Source organism: Oncorhynchus masou, chromosome 23, assembly GCF_036934945.1.
Source record: "Oncorhynchus masou masou isolate Uvic2021 chromosome 23, UVic_Omas_1.1, whole genome shotgun sequence".
NCBI classification, from domain to species: domain Eukaryota; kingdom Metazoa; phylum Chordata; class Actinopteri; order Salmoniformes; family Salmonidae; genus Oncorhynchus; species Oncorhynchus masou.
This window is the reverse complement of record NC_088234.1, coordinates 45,405,545-45,422,787: the sequence shown is the minus strand read 5'-3', so window position 1 is coordinate 45,422,787 and position 17,243 is coordinate 45,405,545. Positions and strand designations below refer to the sequence as shown.

The 17,243-nt window shown below is 42.9% G+C and overlaps 1 protein-coding gene across 1 annotated transcript in view; it reads left to right on the top strand.

Moving 5' to 3' along the window:
• Window positions 1–1,541: 1,541 nt before the first annotated feature.
• The window catches only part of pkdcca (protein kinase domain containing, cytoplasmic a), a 39,806-nt gene continuing 24,104 nt past the window's right edge, over window positions 1,542–17,243 (top strand). The window contains exons 1-2 of the mRNA XM_064932215.1: window positions 1,542–2,609; window positions 15,965–16,087. Of these exons, the coding sequence (XP_064788287.1) occupies window positions 1,809–2,609; window positions 15,965–16,087 (924 nt within the window). The 5' untranslated portion in view covers window positions 1,542–1,808. The remainder of the gene's footprint in view (window positions 2,610–15,964; window positions 16,088–17,243) is intronic.

Genomic DNA, 17,243 nt, shown 5'->3' with positions numbered 1-17,243 from the left:
ATGGCCAATAAAATGGTTCCAATAGTACAATATAATATAGGACTAATATAATATAATTATGTTTACACTACTTTGACCTTTTAAAAAATGCGTCTGGCCCCTCGACCCCAGGCCGTTGTGCGGCTGCGCCCCGCTGTCTCCGCTTTGTTTGTTCAGTTTCCAGGTTGATTGTATTTGTTAATTAGTTGCTAACTACATGGTAATGTCGGTTTGATGGATAGCCATGTCACTAGCATTCAGGTCTACACTATCCGGATCTCAAGCAGGGCTCAGGCCGGGCGCCCGCGTCATCCTTCTGGTTTGTTGGCCTAATGAAGGTATAGAGGCTGCTTGGTCTTGCCTCAGCTGCACCAGAAATAACTAATGTGTCATTATTAAAGTAATCCGATAAGCAATGAGAGCATTAATAACATTATTTTAAAGTTCATCATAATTTAGCCTACCACAATAGAGAGCGAGACCCCGTGGTGAACTCTGTTTGGGCCAACTTAAAAGGGATCGTGGTGGCTCCTTTTTTAAACGTCGCTGGCACTGCTATAGTATATTTACAGCAGATAAACACGACGGGATTTATTTGGGGGGACGGGGGTGCCGGCTAACATGAGATTCCAGTCAAGGAATGCTTATCTCGGCCGAGTTTAACAAAGCCGTACTGGAGCCTATTATTTGATTATTTATACACCCCTTTTCGTAATGTCTGCTTTTAATTTAGAGTTTTACTTCTCCGACCCCAGAGACATAATTATACACATTTTTCTTTCCAAGTAACAGAGGGGCCAGCAGAGCTTCAGCCTGCAAGGAGTCTGGACTTCTCAACCAATTTAAAACAGAGGTGGAAGATTTAAAGCAAAACCCAAAAGCGTTAGCTAAATGGAATACCCTACTTGCTGAAAGCATGAAGCGTTCTTATGCGTATGCACAGTTGTCTCATAGCGCAATGTTCATTATTCGTTGGAAACATTTAAATTTAGCCTACTTTCCATGTTGTGTATAGACCATCAGCAGAAAATCTACTGGATATAGGCTAGGCTACATAATGTTACTATGCGCAATGGTAACAATTAATCATCCGGATGACATAACCAATTGGCATATTAAGGCGTATAGGCCTATTAGAAAGGCTTTGCAAGCATTCAAATAAGGCTATATTTAAAACACATATAAGCCTGGCCATTCAAAATTTGAAATAAAACAACACATTAGATAGTAGATATTATAATTAATGTCCATCAACTCATGCGCTTTCATCACTAACGTCAGTGGGCAGATATTGCGCGTGCCATTAGGTCTACTCGAAACGGCAGTTCTCAGAAACCTCAAACACTGTTCCACAGCTGCTGGTTTGCTGGAATTGTCTGGATTTTTACATTGCACTATGGGTAGTGTGGTTTTAAGATTTTATATGTTCAACGTACCTTAATGGGAAATGGACTTCCTGAAAACTACAGTGCACACAGATGCATGACCTACGTATGCTGTCAATCACAGTAGCGTCACGGCTGTTTAGTCGCTCAGGGGGCTTCTAGTAGGCTAGAGGACCCCTGCCTGATGCGCTCATAGGCTACAGAAGTGGTGGGTTTTGCAGTGTGTGAAGGCAAGTGTCACCATGGTCAACCTTATATGGGGAGGATCTTAAACCTGTGTGGCTGCATAAATCATACAATTCAAGATGAAGATGTGATCATAGCGCATTCGGCATCGGAATACCATTAAGTTCTGTCGCGCACGAACCTTGAACGCCGGGCACCGCTGCAGAGGTGGTAGACACTTAGGCGGGGGCTGTAGCCGAAGACGGACAAATATATTTTATGCTATTAATACAACTGATCACAATGAAGCGAAGAAAGATTGTGGTTGCAGCAGGCTTCTGCCTCTCTTTCTTCCTCGGTACGCTAATGAATTTGCTGTACATACCAGGGTTCGAGCACCATCAGAACCACGACAATAGAGTACATCGGTACTACCACAAAAAACAGCAGCGGGTTACAGGCGATTCACAGCTTCACGTCGGCGAGTCAGACACTAAAGCTGTGGCGGAGTCCAATAGTAAAAACGCCGCGGGAAGCAGGCATCACCAGGACTTAGTACTGCAGATACGAGAGAGATTCGATGAGGTTGTGCGGTACCGTCGGCGCCAAGGACATGGGTCTGGGACCGGGGACCCCGTCCGCCCGCTGGAGAGAAGGAGGCTCATGGATTCAGAGCCAGGGGACAATTGGGACCCTATCAAAGTCATTGAGCGAACCGATAACCAACAGACGCATTTTCAAAATCGGCTTTCATCTTCCACATACATGCAAACAAAATCACGGGAAGATTTAACTATGAATTCGAGGAGCATTAACAGTACACCGATGCTTGACTGCAGCAGCATAGACAACGTGACCAATATCCAGTACCTCGGCTCAGGCTACACAAAGGCTGTCTACAAGGCGGCTCTCAACAACAGCTTGTCCGTGGCTCTGAAATCGGTGGATTTCGGGGGACACGATATGGAAAATTGCGTAAAGAAATATGGTTCACCTGGAGACTGCTACAGACTGGCGTCCTTCAAAATAGTGAAAGAAATGACGCTAATGGAAAGGCTACAGCACCCCAACATTCTGAAGGTAATATATATCTAGGCTAGCTAACAAATTGATGATCAATGATTTCACATTGTTTTAATGTTCTAAATCTGTTTTAGTCTATTTCTGTAAATGATTAGCACAATTACTTATTTAGCTATAGGCCTATTCCAAACACATTTAAGATGCAACCCATATGTTTTATGTTGCCTACAGACCAAGAACGACAGCATATTTATCTGACATCCATTCATTTAATTTAACGTCATTATAACTAACAGTAGCAGTGTCCTTATAAATCATTTCAGTTTGACTTCAAATTTAACCCAATTTGCGCTTGTGATACATATCGAAGTTACGGTTAATAGCCATTTTGTCTTATACCAACAGCCAAACCATTAATCATTCTTTCCCTAATGACTGAATAACCATAGGTGTGAAACTTTACTCTCAGCGTTTCAAAAGTGACACATGGGTTGAACACTTGGAGCACTGGTGTGTATTCCATTTCCACGAGATTCCTTGAGAAATCAATTCATGTTGCGTGCAGTGAAAACAAAATAGTCAGCATGAAATACGTGCATGATTGGCCTATTATTTAATAGTGCTATTTGGATGATGTGTTGTGCGTTTAGTGGCTAAATAGTTGAATGAGGGCCATCGCTCCATTGTTACCCTGTGGATTAAATCCGATCAGCAGATTGCTGGCTCTGCATGGCGCACCAGCCGGTGAGATGCCCGAGGCTTTGTCGCATTCTCCCTCGTATTTATTTGCATTTAGACAAGTTCTGTAAACAAGAAAGAAGACCTTTTAACTTCTGTAATTATATAAAAGCTTGTCTTTCTACACCTAGGCCCTTTTTGTTCGTGTATTTTCAAGAAGCGCCAGGCAACGTTTTACCACATATTCTAAATAAATGCGTAAAGGACGATTTTACAATTCAAACCGAGATAAGTCGGCCAAATGACCTTATCAATATCCACACGAATCATTTATAATTCATCTAAGCCTACAATATAGGTCTACAAATAGTTATGCCTGTACAAGTATCCCTAGAACATGCCATTTGAAAGTCTTTATACTCACGAATGTCCAATTTTACAATAACCTATAGGGCATATATTTGAAAAATGTTATTCTACTATTTCACATGTTTTGCTAATACTAGATAAAAAAATATAGGGCCTTGAAGTACTGGTTACAGTGTCATTTCTAGGCTACAGTATGAGCCTAAATTAGTGCTTGTAATATGCACCGCATGAGGCCCAATTAAAATATTCAAACGATGTTGTTGAGGGAACTTCCTGCCTTCAATGCAACTTTTACTGAATGGATAGAAAAGTAGCCACCAAACAAATGAAAGACGTGCCTTTATGTTCTGAAATAAAGTTTAGGATAGTTATTATAACTGAATAAATATGGGTTAATTCAAGGTAAGAAATAGTGTTGCACTTTAACCAAGTAAAAAGTGGTATGTTTTCAAGATAGGCCCATACTGTTTTTAGGACGGTACATAGGAACCAAGACAGCCGCCAAATAGTCTATACAGAACATTTATTAAAATACAATACGTTTTTATTTTTTTATTTCACATTTATTTAACCATGTAGGCCAGTTGAGAACATGTTCTCATTTACAACTGCGACATGGCTAAGATCAAGCAAAGCAGTGCGACAAAATCAACAACACAGAGTTACACATGGGATATTCAAACGTACAGTCAATAACACAATATAAAAATCTATGTACGGCGTGGTGCAAATGTAATCAATTATACTCCCTAAAATCATTTTCTGGACAATATTATACGTCTGTGACCTTTTGATCCGAATTTCTACACATCAGTATTTGGTTTGCACATTCGAATGGGAAGGTATCTGTTTAAACATTGAGAAAACGTAACGTGTCACACTCACTTTGAATACATTCTATCAGCCTTTACATATATTTTTGTGCATTGGTGAATGGAGAACGATTTGAAGATAATAATGTTTGATAACCGAGGATGTAAGAGAATATTTGGCAATAATCAAGTTATTTACCCTTTTTGAAGCTTTGCATGTAGCTTACATTCCTATCAAGATTTCAATTGCATAAAGAAATATCACTCTCTCATGTGTAGTATTGCAAAAGACATATAACAATGTTAAACATACATTAATATTGAATTAAAATACCAAATGAAAATATAAATCCAAGATGATAATGTACATAAAATGTATAGACTTTAGTAAGGCTTAATACATATTTGAACTTGGGCTCCCGAGTGGCACACGGGTTTAAGGCACTGCATCTCAGTGCTAGGGGCATCACTACAGACACCCTGGTTTGAATCCAGGCTGTATCACAACTGGCTGTGATTGGGAGTCTCATAGGGTGGTGCACAATTGGCCCAGCATCATCTGGGTTTGGCCGGTGTAGGCCATCATTATAAATAAGAATTTGTTCTTAACTGCCTTGCCTAGTTACATTTTAAAAAACAATAAAAAAACACTTGTTGCAATAACTGAATGTGTAATTTGATTTGCATTAAATATTTGGGATATTTCAAAATATGAACTCTATCAAAACTCTCATCAAAACTTGATGACCACTGAAGTTATAACTTAACTATAACCAGAGATCATTTTTTGACAACAGCATTAAAAAGAGCACGACTTTTACATGGGCGGTTTTTCTTCTACGTTATTACACATCCCTGTGTCTTCTACTTTTACTTGGTTTGTTCATTGATATGAAGTTATTTCTTTATATAAGTTCCATTGTGGAGTCAAGGGGGAGCAGAGCCAATAGCAGCGGCCCATCTCTCACCGCTGTCGTACAAGTCCATGTTGTGATAGTGTACTTTCTAGGTATATATTTACATTGATATTGACTGTGATACTGGAGTCTTGGTTTGTGTGGGAGTGGACTCGGTCAGGGTCAAAGGTGACACATATGCCCTCACACACACACACACACACACACACACACACACACACACACACACACACACACACACACACACACACACACACACACACACACACACACACACACACACACACACACACACACACACACACACACACACACACACACACACCATGCACAGGCCTATATATAAACACGTAGTTCTACACACACATGTACACGCTAGCATTGCGTGACTGGAAAGTGGACTTTGGCTTTATCCCACTCTGTCATCGTTGTCATAAGCAAATAATAGCAATATTATTTATTTCAGGATAAACATAAAAAAATAACAAAATTAATTTTCTGGCATGGAAGATATATTGAAGGATTACTGGAATAGCTTTAGAACATGTTAACAAAAACTGAAAAGGGTTTGAGATGTCTTTTTCAAATCATAGGGGAACGATTATTAATTGTTCATCCCTCTATGAACATGAGGAATATGCAAGGAATTTAAAACAGCACACTGGCCTTAAGGCTAATCCAGGCCCTTATTTTGTGCACCAGGAAATAATGCCTGAATGACTTCTGGTAAATTCTATTGACATGCTCCACTACCTGTACAAATTAACAATATATTAACTTTAAAACTGAATTACAGCGGCATCTCACTTCGAAAAGAGGAATGTTAATTTTTAGCCGACCAAGGTCCACATTAACTTGACTTACTAGAACCGCAACTTGAAATCTGTCTGTATAACAATATTTTTAACCGTTATTTAGCGTGTTTTAATGTCACAAAGAGCAATTCATATCCCGCTCCGCCGATCCAATACATCCTGTTAGGGTGATGAAGTCTGGCTCTGTCTGAGCAAAACAGTCTCCAACACACTGTCTGGTTAGTGTCTGCCTCTGGCCAGCCCCTCACTATGAGAGGGGAGACAGAGGCCCATGCTTTCTCTCACTAGAGATGGTGGGATCTTATTGGACTCACACCCCTTCAACTACCACAGAAGGGATCAGAGGTAGAAACCAAAGCAGTTCATCTCTTTTCTCCTAACTCAGCACGCTTGTGGTGTCAATAGCCATGTTGACTGATACTGCTTGTCCAGGGTAGATGGGGGACGCTCCTTGGGAGAGGAGAGAAGGGGTAGGTGACTGAATGGGCGGTGTAGTTGGATGTGGATTGTGAACACGTCTTTTCACACCAGCACGCGTGGCAGGCGCGGACCGCCTTTCTCTCCCCTCATCCATGTTAGAGCGAGTGTGAACAAGATGAATTTGAGCTGATCAGAGAGTAAGATAACGAGAGGGGCTGTCGGCCTGCCTGCCTGAGTGTGTGTAGGGTGAGGGAGGGAAGGAGGAGGAGAGGGAGGTGGAAGGGTAAGGGTTATCCTTCAGAGAAATTGTGTGTGTGTGTGTGTGTGTGTGTGTGTGTCAGCGTACGCACACTTGCATGTGGGTATGGTGGATACAGATGATCTGAGAGTGGTGGGACCTTTGGGCTGCTGCAGGGGTCTGGGCCTGTTTCTGGCCATGTAGTTGGATTATATTTACACGAGCGTGTCATTCTGTCAACCTCTCCCTCTCTCCCCCAGGGCCTGCTCTGTAGATCTCCTCCATTAGTTGGGGAATCAGTAACCAGGTTGTGTTAATGTGAAAGCTGGGTGTCCCGGGCCACAGAGGCCCTGGGGTCAGTTTGAGGATGAGGGGGTTGGGGGGAGTGCAGAGGGGGCGTGAGCTGGAGACAGAGTTGCAATTAAGCCAGGGTTAACACTTTAACCTCCGACTTCCACGGGAAGGAAGCTGGGGGGGGGGGGAACGCCACACAAATGTGGTCCAATGCCTCCTCTGCCTGCAATACATCTCTCAGCCCTCAGCCCAATTTCTGATCAACCCCTGCTGTGGGTCTGGGTCTGTTGGGGCTCAACAGCCCTGCAGCCCCCACACTCTGCAGGGAGAGCAGGGTTCCCCCAAGACCCCTACACCCTCACCACATAAACACAAGCCATTTCTGCTTCTCTTCCTGTTCTGAAACTTTCAAAGAATATGCAATACATACATGTCATCCCTTCAAAAGTAATAGTTGAAGTAAAGGAACGATAAGATACGTTTAGAAGTGCTCACAGAATATCTATGGATATCTCCCCAGTCTTAAAGCAGACACATGAAAAATGATTTGATCAGATGACGATCAATTTGTGTGGAACACTATTTGATAGGGCCAGCGAGTCTCCCACATCATTTGCATTAGTTAAAGCTCTGTAACTTCTGCCCTTCATTTCCCCCTGAGAACATCTTCAGCTCCTGTTAACTGGTAATCTGAAGTTCAGGTATTGATTTGTGCCTAGAGAAACCATTAGATGTGTTTAAAGAGGACATGAGAAGATGAAGATAACTCCAGAGTATTGGAGTCAATTCTTTCTGCAAAACGCCTCGTGTGTGCAGCCCTCTCTGTCATCTCCGTCTCTCTCCTTCCCTGACCCCGTTTGAAATGTGGCTTATTTTACTGAACGTCTGGAGAAAACAAGTTGTTGACAGTTCTAATTCATCAAACGTGTTCATATTTCAATATGCTGCCTTCTCTATATTTAACTGAGATAAAGGCACCAAAAACATTTTTCTGCCCATTTTACAGTCATCAAAAGAGCGCAACGGGAGCGGTCGAAATTTACACAATTGTTACCCGGAGGAAAATGGGGGGAGGGTCATGATTTTTCAATTTCAGTCAGGGGGAGGATTTTGTATTTTTTTTTATTTAGTCCAGGGGAGGGTCATGTAATTTGAGACCGCACTCAACAAGCTGTATGAGGCCATAAACAAACAAGAAAATGCTCATCCAGAAGCGGCGCTCCTAGTGGCCGGGGACTTTTATGCAGGCAAACTTAAATCAGTTTTACCTTTACTTCACACACAGAGATGCGTACAATGAGGAGTATATCCCCTTAGTCACCGGCTTCATCAATAAGTGCGTCGACGACATCGTCCCCACAGTGACCGTACGTACATATCCCAACCAGAAGCCATGGATTACAGGCAACATCTGCACCGAGCAAAAGGCTAGAGCTGCCGCTTTCAAGGAGCGGGACACTAATCTGGATGCTTATAAGAAATCCCTCTATGCCCTCAGACGAACCATCAAACAGGCAAAGCGCCAATACAGGACTAAGATTGAATCCTACTACACTGGCTCTGATGCTCGTTGGATATGGCGGGGCGTGCAAACTATTACAGACGACAAAGGAAAACCCAGCCACGAAACCCAGCCACGAGCTGCCCAGTGACGCGAGCCTACCAGATGGGCTAAACGCCTTTTGTGCTTGCTTCAAGACAAGCAACACTGAAGCATGCATTAGAGCACCAGCTGTTCTGGACGACTGTGTGATCACATTCTCCATAGCCAATGTAAGCAAGACCTTTAAACAGGTCAACATTCACAAGGCCGCGGGGCCAAACGGATTACCAGGATGTGTACTCAGAACAACTGGCAAGTGTCTTGACTGACATTTTCAACCTCTCCCTGACCGAGTCTGTAATACCTACATGCTTCAAGCAGACCCCCATAGTACCTGTGCCCAAGGAAGCGAAGGTAACCTGCCTAAATGATTACTGCCCCATAGCACTCACGTCGGTAGCCATGAAGTACTTTAAAAGGCTTTGAAATCTGTCATCCCAGAAACCCTAGACACACCAATTCGCATACTGCCCCAACAGATCCACAGATGATGCAATCCCAATCACACTCCACACTGCTCTTTCCCACCTGGACAAAATGAACACCTAAGTGAGATTGCTGTTCATTGACTACAGCTCAGCGTTCAACACCATAGTCCCCTCCTGTACTCCTTGTTCACCCATGACTGTGTAGACAAGCACAACTCCAACACCATCATCTATGGTGTGAAGTACTTAAGTCAAAATACTTTAAAGCACTACTTAAGTAGTTTTTTGTGGTATCTGTACATTACTATTTATATTTTTGACAACTTTTACTTTTACTTCACTACATTCCTAAAGAAATTGATGTACTTTTTACTCCATAAATTTTCCCTGACACCCAAAAGTACTTGTTACATTTGGAATGCTTAGCAGGACAGGAAAATGGTCCAATTCATACACTTCTCAAGAGAACATCCTTGGTCATCCCCACTGCCTCTGATTTGGGTGACTCACTAAACACATGATTTGTTTGTAAATGACGTCTGAGTGTTGCGGTATTCCCCTGGCTATATGTAAATAAAAAATAAAATGGTGCTGTCTAGTTTGCTTAATATAAGGAATTGTAAATAATTTATACGTGTACTTTTACTTTTGATACTTAAGTATATTTAAAACCAAATACTTTTATACTTTTACTGAAGTAGTATTTTACTGGCTGACTTTCACTTTTACTTGAGTCATTTTCTATTAAAGTATCTTTACTTTTAATCAAGTATGACAATTGGGTACTTTTTCCACCACTGACCATCATTAAGTTTGCTGACGACACAACAGTTGTGGGCCTGATCACCGACAACGATGAGACAGCCTATAGGGAGGAGGTCAGAGACCTGTCAGTGTGGTGCCAGGACAACAACCTCTCCCTCAATGTCAGCAAGACAAAGGAGATTATCATGGACTACAGGAAAAGGAGGACTGAACACGCCCCCATTCACATCGACGGGGTCGGAGCGGGTCGGGAGTTTCAAGTTCCTTGATGTCCAGATCACCAACAAACTATCATGGTCCAAACACACCAAGAAAGTTGTGAAGAGGGCACGACAACACATTTTCCCCCTCGGGAGACTGAAAAGATTTGGCATGGGTCCCCAGACCCTCAAAAAGTTCTACAGCTGCACAATCGAGAAGATCCTGCCCAGTTGCATCACCGCCTGGTATGGAATGCGACCTTAAGGCGCTACAGAGGGTAGTGCATATGGCCCAGTACATCACTGGGACCAAGGTTCCTGTCATCCAGGACCTATATATTAGGCAGTGCCGAAAAAAATGTAAAAGATTCCAGTCACCCAAGTCACAGAGTGCCTCCCCCTTTGTTTTTACTTTGCTACAACTCCCTGTTTATTATCTATGCAGTCACTTTACCCCTACCTACATGTACAAATTACCTCGACTAGCCTGTCTCGGTACCGGTACCCCCTGTATTTAGCTTCATTATTGTTATTTTATCCTGTTATTTTTTTTAACTGCATTGTTCGTTATGTTGTATGCGGCGCGTGTGACAAATACAATTTTTCTTCCCCGATGATGCCCCTCATCCCTGATTCTCTGCTGGGCGCAGCTGGGATGGTATATATGAAAGGAGGTTACTCTGCATTACACACTGCAATGGATAGGCGTCCACAATCATTAGCCCTGGCCTGCCCTGCTCTTGTTGATGTAAACCCTTTTGTGCTGCCTAACCAAATTGCAATATCTCTGCGCGTGGACTAGGCCAACCGATGTCCTGTTCAGTTCTTAGAGGGAAAGCGCGGAAGACGAGAAGGAGGACCGGATGTAAGCTTGTTACTGTTATAATTTATTTGAATAAAAACAACATGTTTCGTATCCCATAATGAAGTATATTTATTAGAATTGTTGAACTCACAATAAGCCATATTCGAGTCATTTACATGAAGCGACAGCCGCGGGAATAGACAGCGCATGGGTGCTGAAAGTAGGTTAATTCGAGGAGGCCAAATTCATTGAAACAGTCTTCATCTTAATTTGACTTTAGGCTTCTAACAACAAGAGGGCTTTATTGTTGAGCCTACTTCTTCCTATTCAAGAAATAAGAGGTGGACCTACTTATTTGACAGATGAAATTATAGTCTACCATCCATAGATTTTGTCAGACAATTCCTTCAGTCACCATGCACCCCTTAAATATATCAGTGTCACTGAAGAGCTAGGTCTGCTCAATTAAAACCAGGGCTTGAATTGAGGGGGTATGTGAGGGTATTGTGGCTTTTGTTAAAGAAAATGGCTAAAAACATAGGCCTACCCCTTGTTAGCTTAAACTTTTAATGGACCTGATTATATATAGCGATCTAAAACAACGCGTTTCTCCGCAATGCTTTACACTAGAAACACTATACACTATACAATGTTGGGGAATATCTTTTGAGATATCTTTGGTTTGTCTCTATGACATTCAAAGGCTGCACTACAACCTTCTGTAGCCGAGGAGACACAAGTGTAACTTTGCTGTGGAAGTAATGTGTGATTCTGTCGCTATCAATTGACGTTCGACATTTCAACAGGCTATTAAACAACACACTAACTCTGAATCAGTCAGGAGCAAGCCAGGTAGCCTAAGAAGGAATGAACATTTATTATTTAGACTATGTTGTTATTATTTCAAGGCTATAGCCTGGCGTTTAGGAAATCGACTGTGACGAATTTGTGACACGCTACAGGCTGGCAGGAGCGCTCAGCATTTCAACAACACATCAACAACAGCACTTCAACAATATGCCCATACATGTCGCATTTAGGCTGCATAAAATGTAATTGAAAACATAATTACTTCGAATTACATAATAATGAAACGAAAAATGCCTTATTAGGCTATACAGTCATTCTACGGTGCCTTTGAAATCCCCTTTAGAAACAAGAGTTTGGCCAGTCATTGGTTTGAGGATCATGCAGTGAGCTATGCATGCCTAGTTTGTTCATTTACCATAGCAGCTGCTATTGTATTCGCGGGCCCTAATCACAGTCAACACAATGATAGTTTCCCAAATGCATATCGTTCTACCTGATGATATGCGGCTGCTGTTGTAAACAACCACTGACGATCAGATACATTTCAGTTGTAAACGCTTCTGTTGCGCAACATTTTTTTACAGCTTACAGACGACTTTCAACACTGTTCCAAACTTAGACTATCCTCTTTTTTTAAACAATAGCCTGTGTAGAAATCAAAACGTCTCCGGTGCTGCAGCATGCACTCATTTGTTGTCATGCTCTGTCGTGGAATAAAAAAAGATTCTGCTTGTCTCCAATCATGTAAAATGACCTAAAATGGTATGAAATGCGTTTATAAAAGGAATTTTTTTTTCTCAGCGCAAATAAGTTGATAGATTCATGCTGTGCTTTTATTTTAATGGATATCTTTTCTCCCCTACCCTTGTCCGCGGTGGTCTGCGAATCCACAACCTTCTGGCTACATTTTACAAAACGAAGAACAGTTTCTAAAACTACATATCTAAGTCTCTGGTCTGTCCTGTGAGTGTGGGTAAATGGTAGGCATGTTCTGTGCTATCCAAGTTATGTTTGTTTTTTTAAGCGTTCAGGGATGGTCAGATAAAAATATATTTTACTGAAGGGTGGGCCATCCATTTTCATTTCAGAGGTCCGATTTTCTCCGGTATCGCTCATTATAAATAACGTACAGTCCCTAACTTAGCAGTCATACGTCTTTGCTGCCCGAACACTTTCTCCCAAACTCTGTGTTTTCAACCCTATGAAGTCATGCAAATTATATAAGGGAAAAATGTAATAAACGGAGTCTAATCATCGAAACTCAAAACTTTTAAACCCCTTCATGCACCCAAACGTATGGTTTTAACAATTTCACCCTCATTTATTTAATGCATTATAAGTCTCAAATCCATTTAATGTACTAGGATCAATTCACATGGAAAATAAAAATGACATTCGAGGTTTTTCTGCCAGTGGCACTTGGCCCAAGTCTCTGATTAAAACAAGACATAAGAAATTCAACCATTAACTTCATGCGATACACACACACAGAGGCTTACACACACACACACACACACACACACACACACACACACACACACACACACACACACACACACACACACACACACACACACACACACACACACACACACACACACACACACACACACACACACACACACACACACACACACACACACACACACACGCACACATGCACATACACACACAGGAGCGCTAAGTATACTCTACATGAATACTCTTCACACATGGATTTGATGAATTCCACATGAATAATAATCAAAATATTACATGATTTGTGAGTGAAATTAAAATCTCTACCTTTTTATTGGGCCTACGACCTGACCTGGGCTTATAGTAAGTCCAGAGAGATCCAGAGAGAATCCTGTTCGTATGATAGAGGTACTCTTGTTTGCCTGACACTCAGTCCTGCAGTGACCCTGTCCAACAGAATAGCAGCAGTGTGCTCTGGGCTCTGGCAGATGCTGGGGATTTCATCTCTGGACAAACATGTCCGCCCCGGGGCCGGTTTGATCAGGGACCAGGAGGCCCTCGTTAAAGAAAGTGTGGTGAATGGGGTAACAGCCAGCTCGGCTTGCCCTGCCGGCCCCCGCGTTTATTTACACATTAATAATGTCCCACACAGAAATGCTTTTGTGGAGCTCTGATGTGTTGGCATATTATGACTCGCATATGTTCTCAACTATTTCATCTGCTTCTCGAGCGGGGCAACTGTTCCAGCAGCAGCACCCTCTCTTGGCTGCTTGAAACGTCTCACTTTGACCACTGCCCAGTCCCACCTCAAGCAGAACCTGCATGGATTCCTTCTCTTTGTCCATCTTCATCTCTCACTTCTCTATAATATCTCTATACGACTGTCTTAGTTGAAATGTTCATTCCCACTACCCTACATTCGGTTTAGTAAGAACAGAGAGAACTTCCTCCTTCCTTCAACTTACTTCCTGTGTGTACAGCCAATTGTCCAGTGGGGTTGAACCCCAGGGTATGGCCTGTGTGAGTGTATCTGGTCCCTGGGCTGGTGTGTGTTTGTGGCTGACTCACTCCTGCCTGTGGCCAGGAAAGGGGAGAGCTGCCAGGTCCCATGCTCTCTTTTTTGACACTGGCCTTTTCACTGGACGCTCTGTCATGCTCCATATACCGTCCAACAATGCAAGTAGATAAATCTCTTCTTCCAGCAAAAAAACCGAGACATATCAAAACCTGAACTCACAACAGAACAGTTAAAAAAAAAAAAAACATTTCCCGAAAATATTTCAGTGATGCCTTTCTCAGTAGAAAGACTCTAGCAAACTACCGAGGTGAGTGACCTCTGAACTTCAGTCAGACAAAATGGCACCACATTCAGAGTAAACACAAACACTGCCCCAGCATGCGTACAGCTGCCGTCTCACTCAGGGCATGCGGAGCTGCCGATGAATCTAGTCTGCCACGGAGGAACAACACTGCCCAGATGCAGTCATGTTCGCATAAGAAAGCCTCTGCTGCACGATACCAACAACTTCAGCACAGGCTGCAGATGTGGTGCGCGCACACGGTCTGGGAAGGGAGCTGCACAACTGAATGCATTCAACCAAAATGTGTCTTCCGCATTTAACCCAACCCCCTCTGAATCAGAGGGAGATGGAGTAGGGTGATAATAGTCATTCATGTGAATTTAATCTCAGATAGCAAATCTTTGCTGCAAAAATGCACTTTGGATGAATGTACTCAACAAAACACTATTTATAGAGTAATAAAGAGACCACAAAACTAGAAAACTCAACTCTATTAGGCTAAACTCAGTTCAAACTTGCAATTCTCATTGCACAGGGAAAATATTGAATCAGACTTATCCTGGAGGCCTGAATAAAGCTCTAGAAGTGTACACCTACATGACACACTCTTATCCAGAGCGACTTACACTCATCTGAAGAGAGCTAGGATGAGACAACCACATATCACAGTCAGAGTGTACATTTTTCCTTAATAAAGTAATTATCAGGAAAGTTAGTGCTGGTAGGAAAAGACAAGTGCGAGTGCAAAGAAGGCAAGGGTGAAGTCTTCTCCATGTATTTCTCGTGCAGCACCCATGAGTGGGGTGATGGGGCACTCTGCCAGCCTTGCCCACAGGCCCTTCCTTTCCTCCCACAGGGTTGGCACCCACTGGGCACCTCACATTTCCTATCACACACCACTGCTATAAATGTTTCTGCATCGCTCTTCACATTGCTCTTCACAGATGCACCAAAACTGCCAACAAAACATTAGTCAGACTCCAGGTGTATGAACCCTTTACTTCATTCTCCGACACGCTACATTCTCACATCATTGACGTGTGAAGCATTTTATTAACCAAAGAACAACACGCAATGCCACCTCCTCTTGTTTTGCATAGTCAGTGTTTCCCTTTGATTTGGTTTGGTGGTATGGTTGACGGCGATGTCGGTTGCTTAGCTTTTCGATTGAATTTCATGCCCCCTAATTTCAAATGACTTCTTCTTGCACAAATGATCTTATGTAAATGTTTCTGCAAGCAAAGGGCCAGCCAGATTCTCTAGGAGGCTGTCGCCATGGTAATACAGAGTAGAGTAAACAACTGGAATCGACCAAAAGAAACATTCATCAGTGCCAAAGCTATCTCATGTGTCATTGCCTTTTCCGAATCAGAATGCATGCAATTGACATACAAAAATGTCATCCTCTGATAGAGATTGTTTGCATTTGACCGCTCAGATTTATACCATGTACAGTATGTATATCTGAATAACCAGTGTATCTCTTTGTCCCCGTCCAGTTGTATGGTTACTGCTACCAGGACAGCAATGACATCCAGGACACAGTGACAGCCATTACAGAGCTCGGTAGTCCTCTGGAGATGATCCAACTACTGCAGACCTCCTGGGAGGAACGCTTCAGGGTGAGTGTTACAATGCACACACACACACACACACACGCGCATGTACACACACACACACACACACACACACACACACACACACACACACACACACACACACACACACACACACACACACACACACACACACACACACACACACACACACACACACACACACACACACACACACACACACGCACTTCACTTAAACACAGACCCTCACTTAAAGCACTACCAGTATTTAATCTAATGCCACATTAACATGAACACTGGTCTTGTGCGCTTCTTGTGCTTTTCTGTCTCTCACTGAACAGAGTGCAACATGTTTGAGTCAGCATAGTAGGCTGAATGCTGGTTGGGGTTACTGACGGACTGAGGGTGGATCACATGCATGAGTGGTCTTACTGAGCCTCCTGTGACTCAAACCCATTACAGGCTGTCTGAGTGCAGAGCGAATTGGCTGTAGCATTGGCTGGCTTGACTTGGTTTATAGGGACACTACTGGTACAGCAGATGGTATTTCCAGAGCCTGCCCAGTTTCCTGCCTCCCTAGATTAGCAGCATGGGCCTGTGTGCCACTGGGCCGCTGGGGCTGCTGGGCCTGGTCTGCCGATCACTATCGCCACAGCGCCACACTCTAATTATTCCCTATTGCTTCCTGTGGCCTGGGAGTGTCCACCCGCTTGCCACACAGAGGATGGAAGAGCTCCAGTGCATGAAATCACCAGCAAGTGCTCTCTTTCAGTTGTACAACTTTCTAGGTATCCTTTCATTTCTCTCTGGCAAGACTGGAGGAGATTCCCTGAGACAGGCAGCTCTTCTACTGAGAGATGTCCTTCAACGGAAAAGTATAGTGATGTATACAGGGCGGGAAAGTTCAGTTGAGATTGTTTGCCAAATCCAAATGGTATAGCTGTAGGCACTTATGGATCTGAAAGGAATGGATAGATATACAAAACATAGAATGGATAGATATACAAATGTGTTATTAGCTTCATCTTGCCCTCCGATAGGTCCTTGGGCTTCCTTAAGTGTCTTGGGCTTCCATATCATTTACATCTATCCAATCCTTTCAGATTTGAATAAGTGCCTGGGGGGTAGGGACTTAGGGTGTAGGGACTAGGGGTGGATTGGGACCTGGGCATGGGGGAGTTATTTGTAGAGTTCCCAGTGT